This window comes from Enhydra lutris, unplaced genomic scaffold, assembly GCF_002288905.1.
Source record: "Enhydra lutris kenyoni isolate GAN:26980312 unplaced genomic scaffold, ASM228890v2 scaffoldscaffold20, whole genome shotgun sequence".
NCBI classification, from domain to species: Eukaryota; Metazoa; Chordata; class Mammalia; order Carnivora; family Mustelidae; genus Enhydra; species Enhydra lutris.
This window is the reverse complement of record NW_019154104.1, coordinates 31,388,783-31,400,821: the sequence shown is the minus strand read 5'-3', so window position 1 is coordinate 31,400,821 and position 12,039 is coordinate 31,388,783. Positions and strand designations below refer to the sequence as shown.

At 50.6% G+C, this 12,039-nt stretch overlaps 1 protein-coding gene across 1 annotated transcript in view; it reads right to left on the bottom strand.

The window, feature by feature from the left end:
- Nucleotides 1-2,495: 2,495 nt before the first annotated feature.
- Nucleotides 2,496-12,039, bottom strand: part of LOC111148509 (REST corepressor 1) — a 121,317-nt gene continuing 111,773 nt past the window's right edge. Inside the window, exons 9-12 of the mRNA XM_022505118.1 lie at nt 11,518-11,595; nt 11,226-11,283; nt 10,270-10,499; nt 2,496-6,644 (exon numbers count right to left, since the gene is read on the bottom strand). Coding sequence (XP_022360826.1) covers nt 6,603-6,644; nt 10,270-10,499; nt 11,226-11,283; nt 11,518-11,595 — 408 coding nt within the window. The 3' untranslated portion in view covers nt 2,496-6,602. The remainder of the gene's footprint in view (nt 6,645-10,269; nt 10,500-11,225; nt 11,284-11,517; nt 11,596-12,039) is intronic.

Here is a 12,039-nt window from a genome sequence, read left to right as displayed (position 1 = left end):
GGCGCGCACGCGGCAGCACAAGGCGGCTGTTCCTCACACAGAAGACGGTTCTTTGCCCGCATGCTCGGGGGCTGTGCTGAGGACGGGCACCCGCGGCTGCGTGTGGACAGACCGGGCAGTAGAGGGGTGGAGGGCGGGGACCACGTTCCTCTCCAGGATTCCCATAGCCCCTGGGTCGCTTACCTGCTTCAAAGGATAAGCAACATTTAAGCCATTTCTTTATAGTCCGGGAAAGAGGTCCGTGCAGACAGGTGGATGTGGTGGGGGCAGGGCCGGGCAGCAGGGTTGGCACCGCCGAGACAGCACAGAACGTCCCCGAGGCAGGAAGGTCACATTGCCCACGGACGCAGGGCTGGATTTCTCTAGAAGACAGACAAACGGTTCTAAGCAGGAAAGAGCCCTGACGAGGGCTGGGGGAAGAGGGGCGAGGAGCAGGCAAGAGAAGGGAGAAGGAGGGTCGGGACGAGACGGGTGGCCCAGGAAGGGCTGGAGCTGTCGCTGGCAGTAGGAATGGGGCTGGGGGGTGGGGTGGGGGGAGCTGCAAGGGGGACTCAGAGGTAGGTGACAGACACACAGCCGTGCATACACCAAGAACTTACAAGGAGAAGCAGGGGAAACAGGTCTGGACGGGTCGCTCCAAGGGACGGACGGATGGACCCGGGAGCAGAGCTTGGCGCCAGTGCGCTCAGGCCCCGGGGGAATAAGGGGAGGCTGCGCAAGGGGCGCGGTCCAGGGGAGAGCTGGGAGGGGGGAGGCCAGCGGTGGCCCCGGGGCCGCATACCTGGGAGGCTGCGTGGTGGACAGGTCCCCTCAGGGTCACCCAGCCGCCACAGGGAGCAAGCGCGCTCCCGACTGCCGAGAGGGAAGGAGACTGCGGCGCTTGGGCTGCACAGGATGCCGAGGCCCCTGTGGGCAGCGGGCTGGCCTCTAGGACAGGCGCGGGTGGAGCCGGGATCCCCGGCCGGGTGCTGCCGCGCCCGCTCCCGAAATACAGGCTGCCAAGTGCTCTCGAGGCCTCTCCCTTCTACAGAAGCCATCCAGCCCGGGACACACCTGGGGGCAGAGAGAGACTTGCCGCCTCCCAGTGGCCTTGGCCCTGAGCGCGCCAGAGAGCAGCGCCTGTCATGAGGGCTCTATTTTGAACGGGAGCCCAGGGAATGAGGAGTGACAGGGACTGTTTCCAGGCAGTCACCTCCGTGGCCCTCAGGGGTTGCCCCCTGGCACCCCAACTTCCTCCTGCTCTCTGGCCCAGCCCCCACCGCCTCCCACTCAGGACAGCGGGCAGCGGCACCTGCGGCAGCGCCGGCAGAGACCGGGGGCGATGGGGCCCGAGAGATGAGCGGGGCCTGGGCTCCCTCAAGCACCCTTGATGTCAGGACCCATGACAGGTCTCCCTGCTGCCTGAGGTCCCGCCCAGGGGTGGCAGTCCAGGCCTCTGGAAGCCACCTCCCCCTCAGCACTGCCCTAACTCCCTCCACTTCCTCCCCTTAGCGCTGGTCACCCTTCCAAGGCAATGGCGGCCAAGCCCAAGCAGGCCGTTTGGCTCCCATCCTGGCAGACGTCCAGCACTGTTGACAGTGGGCCGCCTCCTTTCCTCAACCTCGACCCTCCTCTCCTCTCTCCCTGCGCCTGCACGCTCCCTCAGTTTCCCTTCTCTCACCTCCTGGCGGGACAGCGCAGGGCGCTTTCAGTACCACAAGGCACCTCCACAAGTCACACGTGACGGCCTGAGCCTCTGTCCGTCCCTCCTGGGTGCTGCCCCAGGTGTCACCCGGGAAGACCCTCTGGCGGCACCCGGTGTCCTCTCCTGTGATGCTGAGAGTGTGGTGACTGGGCAAGGAACTCTCAGAGGTGTCCTACGAACCCCGTTCTACCCTCTGCCAAGTCACACACACAGAGGGGCCCCGTCTGCGGACCGTCAGTGCTGCCCGGAGCGGCGCTGGGTGTGAGGTCAGGTTCTTCCGGAGGCCCCTAGCCAGACCCCACCCGGGCCACAAGAGGGGACGGCAGAGGCGGCCGCGGCTGCTGCGGCGCTCTTCGTACCACTCCGCGGTGCCGAGGGCAGAGCCGCGTCCACGCCTGGCAGACCAGGGGCGACGAGGCGGTGGTCGGCCTCTTCACTGCCGCAGTCCAGGGCCGTGCAGAGGCCAGCGTCCAGGTGGCAAGCCTGGTCACGCTGAAAAGAGAAAAACTACTAATGGGGAACGAAACGTCCTCTCAGTGAGCCTGGACACGGAAGCCCTCAACGCTACCAACCGCTACGATCCGCGTCTCGACCTGGTCCCAACCATAAGATCATTGTACGTTAAAATTTTTTAAAAAATGCAGTTCAAGGAGCGTCACAGACTAAACACAGAAGGCATGCGTAGCTGCTTCCAAGGGTGTAATTCCGGGGGTGTCTCCACTCTGAAACCGCATCGCAAAACCCCACCATGCACTGGCACGGGCCGCTGCTCTGATGCAAGGCGGAAGGTGCAGAAAACAGTTTTGTCTCATATTTTATTACATCAATGGCTTGAAAATTTTTTATTTAACTTCAGCAAGTATTAGAAATAGAAAAATGAATTCTGAAGAATTTCACAAATAAATTTTTCGATCTCCACTAACAAATGTTATCATTCAATGGCTAAGCAATTATAATGCTATGAACATTCACCACGAGTGTGCTGATATAGAAAACAGGCAGAAAGAGACATTAAAATAGTACTTACAACAGCATTATTACAACATATTTTCTTTAAAATTCCAACGTGGATTTTATCACTTCAAAAGATATACAGCATTTCCATTATATTTGCAAACTTAACCTTATACATCTTTTAAAATCTTGAAAAATTTTTAAGCAATCTAAAAAGCACTTAGCAAAGTTGATAGGTCTACGTAATGGAATACTATCCACTCCAGTATAAATTTTAGTTTTCGGAGAAGGTGACTGTAAACACTCATTATCACACGACATGCATAGACTCTACTGACCTTCCTTCTTCTGAATTGTAACATTGCTGCAATTGTGCTTCTGGGTAAGGAGGGAAAGCTGCAAGGGCCCGGGGAGGGGCGGGGAGAGGACTGGTTTGTGAGCATTGCACAAGATCACTAAGTTCAGATTAGCGAACTACCTGGCGTCAACGTGAAGCCAAGTTTCACTTGATACTGAAAGCTTGGATCCTGGGTCACTGGGCTTAGACACAGGCCGGACGAGAGAGGAAACGAGGCTCTCGTTTGAGCTGGCTCCGTCTTTCCTTTGCTCCGTTAAGCAGGGATCCAGTTAGTGTAATGCACTGTTTGGCTTATTTTTGGTATGCAGTTATACCAATAGTACATCTGATATTCAGAAAGACAAAAATAGGGCATAGCTGAAATTTAAAGTGACAATGAGCACACTTAGAGTGGTGTGTGGTATCTGCGGGAACTTTTACACACAGAAAACAACTGCTTAATTAGTCCACCACCGTAAGCTTGGAAAACTCAACAATTTTTTCATTTTCATTTTTTGATTAGAGAGGTTGGTGGCCATCAAAGGGTCTTTATAGGTTGAAAACGATCAAAAACCACTCTGAGGAACTGGTGTCCTGGTGGGCACAAACACACCAAGAGCACGCAGCAGGTGTGTCACACTAACCGCGGGTGCCTGCGGACAGTGGCGCCGGACTGTGCGCCCCGGCAAGATCCGCACAACTGAGGCACGGCCATCCCGGTTAAAAGAGCTATGTTACAGGATCGATCGCTGTTTCAGACCAGTCAACACAATATTCAAGTAACAAGGTGTTTAAATGGATACGTGAAAACAATTTTTACCTAACACTTTACACACCTACATAAAATTAAATAAAAAAAACTTTTAATGCATATGCAATACAATTTCTATCTTTTAGGATTTCTAAACTAAAAGTTAAACTATCATTTGCTTCAATGGTACTATATTTTGCACAATAACTTATACTTAGGAGAAATTTTCCACAAAAATATATATATAATTATGACATTCACATTGATCAATTTTTAAGAAGACAAAGCTTAAGTGAACATTGCATCCGAAGCAGTTGTCACTGTGGACCCTTCCACATCCAAACACGACCTGCTGATGCACCGAAATCTTGATATGTTAAAAAAGGGGCTTCACATAAATAAGATCCATCACTCAGCTTTTCAAGCGAAGTGATTTCTTGCATTTACAACATCGTTGCAAAGACAGTGTAATGGAACAGTTTAAAACACAGTGCTACGTTATGCTTGAAACTACAAGGAAGGAGTCAGGCAAAGAGAACCATCTCTCTTCCTTCTGGCAAACGACAACAGCGACGGCCGCTTCCCGTGGACAGAAAGCCAGAACCGGCGCTGGGGGCGGCCAAGCGCACTGGCACGGGGACTCCTCGGCGCTGGGCTAGCCCGTGAGCGGATGGTGCGGGAGGCAGTGCTGGCGCGCTGCCCACCCCACTCCCTAAGAACATGGGCCTTTCACGCATTGCCGGAAGGAAAATAGCCCAGGCACGCGGAGAGAACAGATTTACCGGCAGAACGAGACCCACAGCAGCAAACTACCTGCTGCTTCCGTAAAGAGGAAGGAGGCCTTGAGAAGAAGCGAAGAGAACCTACAGCCTCCTTCTTGCCTAGTGATCCCTTTAAGCGATGTGCAAAACTTGCGCCGCCTCCTCTCCATGGTTCACCTGCCCTTTTCCAATGACGCGGCAGGCTTAGGATACGAGCCCAGACAAACCCTACCGCACGACTAGTGTTATGACGCTCCCCCGTCCAGGTGGGGGCAGCGAGCTGTGGCTGCCCTCTGCCTCCTCGGATGCTGTTCTTCACACGCTCCTACCTGACCCACAAACACCCCGTGAGGGCACAAGATGACGAAAGTCGGGAAAGTCCCATCTTACTCCCCTTGTGAATGACCTTTCTCCAGATATCTAAAAACAGACAATTCCAAACAGTCTAGGTTTCTAGCTGACCCTCTTCCTAAAGAGACAATCAGCGGACTTTAAAAAAAGGGGGAGGGGGAGCAAGGTGCTTGGGAGTCAAAACACATCAAATTTTAATTGCATATTTTAAATTCTTAAGAATTCTGTTTGTGCCTTAAAGCATCTGCATTTTTTTTTTCTTTTTGGTATTGAAAGCAGGAAAAATATTTAAATGATGCAAAACAACAGCAACAAAAGCTCCTTCAACATATTTAGTGCAGGCTGGACTGACCGTGGGCGGGACACAGGTTACATGAGAACGCGGTCTGACAGTCTATCCCTCAGCCCCGCAGTGGGTCCACAGTCTGGTACGAGAATAAGTGATTCTGGAAATCTCAAAACATTTATTAGAAACATTTACTTGTTCCCAGTCCAACCAAAAGGCATTACAGACCACTTTGTACATTGTTTCTTTTCGTCTTGGTCTTACTAGAGCCAATAAACTGGTCACTTCTCTGTCCTGTGCTGTCATATTCAAAGAGAAAGGACGGTGTTTTTATCATCACATCGGTATATGAAGGACAAAGAAAGCTCTATGGATGACGTGTAGAAGGCCAGGCGTACCAACAGAGCGGGCAACAAACAATATGTAGCTTTTCTAAAACCCTCCCCAGCCATTCTAGTACCCTTTAGTGAGCTAACCTGACATTTAAAATCTGCACTGCCAGAATGTGCAGCAATTTCTCCCCTGTCTCCTAATCTCGGTGATGTTATCTTTGGCAAGCAATAAACTTTAAAGAAGAAATAAGACACTAAAACAGAAAAAGGGTTGATAACATGGTTGCCAAAAGGAGAAGGCACCAATTCCAATGCACAAGCACCAGGTACAGTGGTGTGGACCGCAGCTCTTGGAGCTGGATGGTGGGGTGGGGGGATCCGGAAAAGACAGGGTGGCTCCCGTCCTGCGATCACAATGCGGAAAGCTGAAGGCAGAAAGTGTTGAGGTCCACGTTCCCTTTAAGCTAGTGTCCGAGGACAGTTGCTGTGAATGAGCTTTTCTATCACTTAGGAAGGGAGAAGGGTGAGATTCAAGCCAGCTAAATTTACAAACCATAATTACACCCAACGTCTGGGGGAAAGGTGAGCTGTCTGAGGATGTTTGGCACAACGGAGATTATAACGCAGTCTGCCAGTATACTGTGATTTCCAAAGAAGCATGATATCACTTAGGTGGTTGCCTCAGAAAACAGGAGAAACTTTCTAAAAGGCCAACAGGGTCACAGTCACTCTGAAAATTACATTATGCACAAAGGAGAAGTGGCAGGCCATGCAGGAACAGAGTCGTGCCTTCCATCGACTACCTGTTTGACGCTGCTGCTGACTGGGCAGAGCTGCCATCGGTGGGGCTCAGGAGCTTCGCCTGGGGAGGGGTCCCCAGTCATAGGAGGCGTGCAGGCCATGAGACTCCCCAGCACTTAGGCAGAGTGTGGGAGATGCAAGGGGCTCTCCGGGAAGTGGCGCCAACAGGGAGGAGCGAGCACAGGATTAAGGCAGATGGAGCACAGGACTGAAGTGTACGCCTTTTTTGGTAATAGCTGCTTGTCCACAGAGATGTGATGCCGATGGCTAGGTGATGTCTTGGAATACCTGATATCCTGGGTAGCGCAGTCGTCCATACCAAGTGCTCAAAGCTACCAGAGTTTCTCATGAAGCAGATGCATATCTGACGTCAAGAACAGAAGCAGCCTGAGGAGAAAAGGGGGAGAAAAAAAGAATCAAAGAGCAGGTCCACACCACGAACCGCTACCTCCGGCGTGGTGAGCCAGGACGAGAGGCTGAGGGCCGCCCGCATACCCCGCAAACACGTGTGTCCCGAAGGGCAGGGCCTGGGCATGGCAGGCAGGGTACGAGGGTGGCCTGCACGGCCAGATATCTCAGGCTCCAATCCTGGCTCTGCCACTTTCTAGATGTGGATCCTTGGACGAGTTATTTCTTTCCCAATTTCTGTTGCTTCATCTGCCGAACAGACACGATCCTGACGTCTACTTCACAGGATCAGATAAAGTCGTTGGAGAGGGCACGTCAGCACTGCGCACAGCCATGGCAGCTCTCGGGTGTGTCAGCACTGGCTGGAGGGAGGCCTAACCCACTCAGCCAACAGTCCTGGCCTGTGCTGGGACATGCGGGCACACACGAGAGCTAAGATCACAGGATCTTCTTGAAAAGGCTCAAAAGCATTTCTTTTCTTTTCTTTTTTTTAAAAGATTTTATTTATTTATTTGACAGAGAGAGATCACAAGTAGGCAGAGAGGCAGGCAGAGAGAGAGGGAAGGGGGAAGCAGGCTCCCCACTGAGCAGAGAGCCCAATGCGGGGCTCGAACCCAGGACCCTGAGATCATGACCTGAGCCGAAGGCAGAGGCTTTAACCCACTGAGCCACCCAGGCGCCCCTCAAAAGCATTTCTTAACTAAAACGGACTCCCAGACCCAAACCAGAAGGTTATAAGTCGTCTTCGTGCTCATTGCTACCCTCATGATGTCTCTCTTATTCCTAGAGAAACCACTGGGCTATGAACCCCGAATCTGAAAATAGCATTTTCTTCGGGCAACATCACAATTTATGAGAACAGCTGTTACAACAGCAGATTTCTCCTCACGAGGGACATACTCACGTCATTCTGCAACCTGAAGGGAGACTAGCTCCCAGGCAGTCCTGCCCAGCATCCCCATCACCCACTCTGGCCACATCACACACCCTGCTCTGTACTGTGTCTCTGTCCACTTCAGAGAATTCTAAACCTCAAAAGCTCAGAACCCAGAGGCTGCCTTCCCTTCTCAGCCCTGAGGGAAAAAAAGCCTACAGCTAACAGGCCATTATGTTACTGGGACTTCTGGCAATTCTGATGTCCTCCTCCCTGTCTGTGCTACATTTAACACACAAAATCTGAGGGCGGAAGGAGCGGGCAGGACAGCAGCAGACCTCTTTCTTAGTTGCTAGATTGCACAGGCTACACAAGAATGAGAAATTACAGGGGCACCCAGTTCTGGGCACTGACTAGACAGACCATTAACCAGCATTCTAATGAGTTCCCTCAGGCCCCTCATGGACACAGAGAAGTAGCTGGTCCTTACAGACAGATTTCCTTTTGCAAACTGCCATACGAAGAAGAGAAAGGCAGGGTGGTCAAGCGGGAAGGCTGGTACAACAAGGAGCACAAGAAGAAAGGGACTGCAGCACCTGGCTGGCTCGGTGGGTTAAGCGTCTGCCTTTGGCTCAGGTCATGATCCTGGGGTCCTGGGATCCAGTCCCGCACTGGGCTCCCTGCTCAGCGGGGAGTCCACTCCCTCTCCCACTGTGATCACTCTTGCTCTCGCTCTCTCTCAAATAAATGTTTTTTAGAAAGGAAGGGAGGGAGGGAGGGACCAAATAAAAGGAAATGATGTGTGTGACGGTGGGGATTTAAATGACTGAAGAGGTGAAGATGTTTATCGATAACATGAAGATCATACGTAAAGGAGAAGTGCTGGTTTTGAAGAGAAGGTTGGGCAAACAGATACATGGAAAATCAACCACTAGAGAGAAATGAAGACATGCTGCTTGGTGGGAAATGTGGTCACGGGTGATCCAACACTCCCAGAGTCTGGGAAGAGAATTATGCGGGTATTTTGATATGCAATCAACATGGTGAGTGGACTATGAAGAATGGCCCTTCTGGACCACAAAGAAAGAAATGTTAACTGTCAGTGAGTGAACCAGGCTTAAGCAAAGGGAGGAAAGTATATGGGAAAGAACTCACATCCCATCCCATTGGTGACAGCCCTTGGTCCCAAATTCACGACCACATTTTTTAGGCTAACCCTGCCAAAACCCACTCTGATTAAATTTTAAGAAGGAAGAGAGCCAAAGCTTCCTATTATTTCTGCTTCCTGGGACTAAAGCTGAAAAATACATGGAGGCTGTCATTCTCGCAAATTCTAATGTTCCTTCCCTGGTAATTCTCATCTTTCAATGCTTCTTGAGTCCAGGATGTGAGGAAGTTAATTTGCTGCTAAAGTGGCAACTAGCACTGGGACAATAATTACTGCTAAAAGCTGTAAACCCCTTCTCCCTGCTCACATGCGGCTCCGTCTCAGGGTCTCAGGCTGAGCCATGCATGTGCATGGCTTGGGGGAACACTCACACTGTTATCAACAATAATTCTGTACACTTACTACAAAGGTTTTCTGGTAGAAAGCTTTAAAGAGTCTAACAGAGTGGGGATGCTTTGATGCCCTTTTGACAGACCTACAGACAGAATGTGCCTGTGGCCATTTGCGTCAGTGCAGAGGCACGGGGAGCACCATCTACAGCGTGTTGGGTGGGGGATGTCGCTGGTGAGGCACTCTGTGTGCTCAGGTCAGGGGTGGAGGGGACTCTGGCTGCTTTTATAACCAGGCTCTTAGAGTAAAGGGGGAGCACAGACAATACAGAATATATCATTTCAAATAATTCCTGCATGGTCTGAGAGAGGCTTTGATGAGAAAGTGACTTTTCCTGTAAAGCTCAATTAACCCTTAATCCAGGTCAGTGAACAAACTCAAGTGTCAAGTGGCTGGAAGCGAACTCTCCTCTCTGCCCAGCCCCACTTTGCTCCTCTGGGGGAGTGGGGGTAAATAAATGTAGCAGGGCTTGCCAGATAAGCTGGAGAAATGACCAGCACCCACTTCCCAGGAAGCAGGGTGACAGCAGATGGGGCTGCACAGCCTCAGTAATCCGGCAGCCCAAGCTGGGCGGAGTCGGCGGATGACATCAGTGCAGCGATCCAGGAAGACTGCCAGAATGTCAGCCACCAGCCCGGAAGGTCCAGCCAACCACACAACCTGGAATTGTCCCCATCAGCATTTAAACCCACTGGCCCCAAACATCCAACAAAGGCTGGATGGTCTGGGACAATGGACAGACCTCGGAGCTCCTAGCTGGCTAGCTGGGCCGAGTCACGGGCCGTGCCGAGTCACCAGCAAGTTCATTAACCTCCCACTGGGAGGACAACCCATTTCACAGGACTGAGTTTGACTAACACTGCTCAAGGCACTTCCAATTTACTGCTTTATGGCTGAGTTCTTACGCCATCTAAGAGAAGTCGGTAATGTGGAATGTTCTGTGGCTGGAGGAACCAGGAAGGAACGAAGAATTTGTACAGGAATTAAAATGTGAATAATATACCAAGTGACCCAAAACTGACTGGTGCCAACTACTATGGCATTTATAGGTAAAAGTCAAGTCACTGACAGAGCTGAGAGCTAAAAATATTTCCAAAGCTGAGAAAGGCCATCAAAAAAGAAACCGCATCTCCAGCATGAAGCTGGCAGCAATCCTACTGTTTCAGATTTACCTCGTCTTCCTCTTCAGGCATCTTGATAGAATTATCCGGGGACTTGATAGGTTTCTGGCTACTGGGCCCGTTGGTCTCTTCTTTACCATGCTCTGCCTCCCATTCTTGTAAAACTTCATCTATGTTGAAGCGGCGTCGATAATTTACAAAAAAGTTTTTCACTTGTACCACTGATTTGTTCCCAATCACATCTGAGATTGCCTGAAAATCCCGGCCGTACTTCCTGATGGCTAAGGATGTAAGAGAGCATTGCTTTTCAATACAGGGGAAAAACAACTGAAAAACCCACACAACGGAGACTTGCCCCTTCCTTTATCTAGATAAGAAAACACAGGGGGCTTCTAATAGTAGGCACTATCTTTTTTTATTATTATTAACATTTAGTGTATTATTTGCCCCAGGGGTACAGGTCTGTGAATCATTAGTCCTATACATTTCACAGTGCTCACCATAGCACATACCCTCCCCAGTGTCCATCACCCCGCCGCCCCTCCCACCCCTTTCTCCCCAGCAACCCTCAGTTTGTTTCCTGAGATTAAGAGTCTCTTATGGTTTGTCTCCCTCGAGATCCCATCGGCAGGCACTATCTTAATGCATTACACCGGTGAGGAAAAAGCAGCGATGTAGATCCATTTCGTAGCTGACTGATCCAAGAAGTCCAGCAGGACCCTGTCATCCAGAAATCTGCACTTTCTATCACCTCTCCCAAGATACCTGGAGTCAGCCAGCCCCCGTCCTGTGGCTATGGGCACTCTGCATTCTTCTTTTCAGGCTCCCCAGGACAAGAACATCTCCAACGGTAGAATTCTGACAATCTGCTGCTTTGGGGTTTTGTACTTTCTGACCATTCAGAACCCAACATGCTACTCCACAAGTGGTGAGATGGGAGTGGGGTGAGGAATGACTTTTCCTAAAGACGGCCACAGCCCCAAGCCCACAAGAAGGACTCCCCCTACCTTGTACCGCGAGGAGCTGCTCTTCTGTGGTCCACCGAGCATTGCACTTCTGCACGGCCTGCACGTTCAAAGGAGTCATGTGAGCAAAATGCATTTATAGGTGCGTCCATCCTTACAAGAACTAATGAATCTTATTTTTTCTCCTATGAGAATTTCAACATCAACTAAGTTCTCAAAATTGTGTCTATACCTTTCTATGGAAGGTATACTGGAGCTGTATTACATAGGCATTCAATTCTTAAGCCCAGAAAACTTGGTTACGAATTCTAAGAGGGCGTCAACAGAACCCTACCTCTGGAAGCCGATACGGTTCTATTCCACCGTCAAGTTTTTCTTTGAGAGCGCTGTTTGTCTGTTTAATATTCTGAATCTAAGAGAAAGAAGAAAATATTTTAATTTTAAAAATGAAAAACTTTTATCAAGATATGAAATGAAAACGGAACTAAAAAAAAGTAAAAGAAAAAAAACCAAGAGTAAAGAAGTACTCAATCTGTATGGTAGCCAAGGGTCCCTAGAGTACCCCTTCAGAGCATCTAACTAGATGCTTTGACTTGCTCAGAGCAGCAGACAAGGGACAAGAAGGAGGGCATGGTGGTGAAAGGGTTCCTGCGTGCACAGTGCTGACCCATCATTTCCTAACAGTTCATCCCCTGAGTAGCGTTTCTGGAGTCTGACACAAAAGACAGGCAATGCCTGGGCTTCCTGCCACACAGAATTGAGCTCAAGTAGCGGAGCCCGCAGAGTCAAGCCCAAAGAGAAGAGCAGGACTGCAAGGGCAGCCTCGCAGAGCCCCGAGCACTGTCTGTCCAGGCAC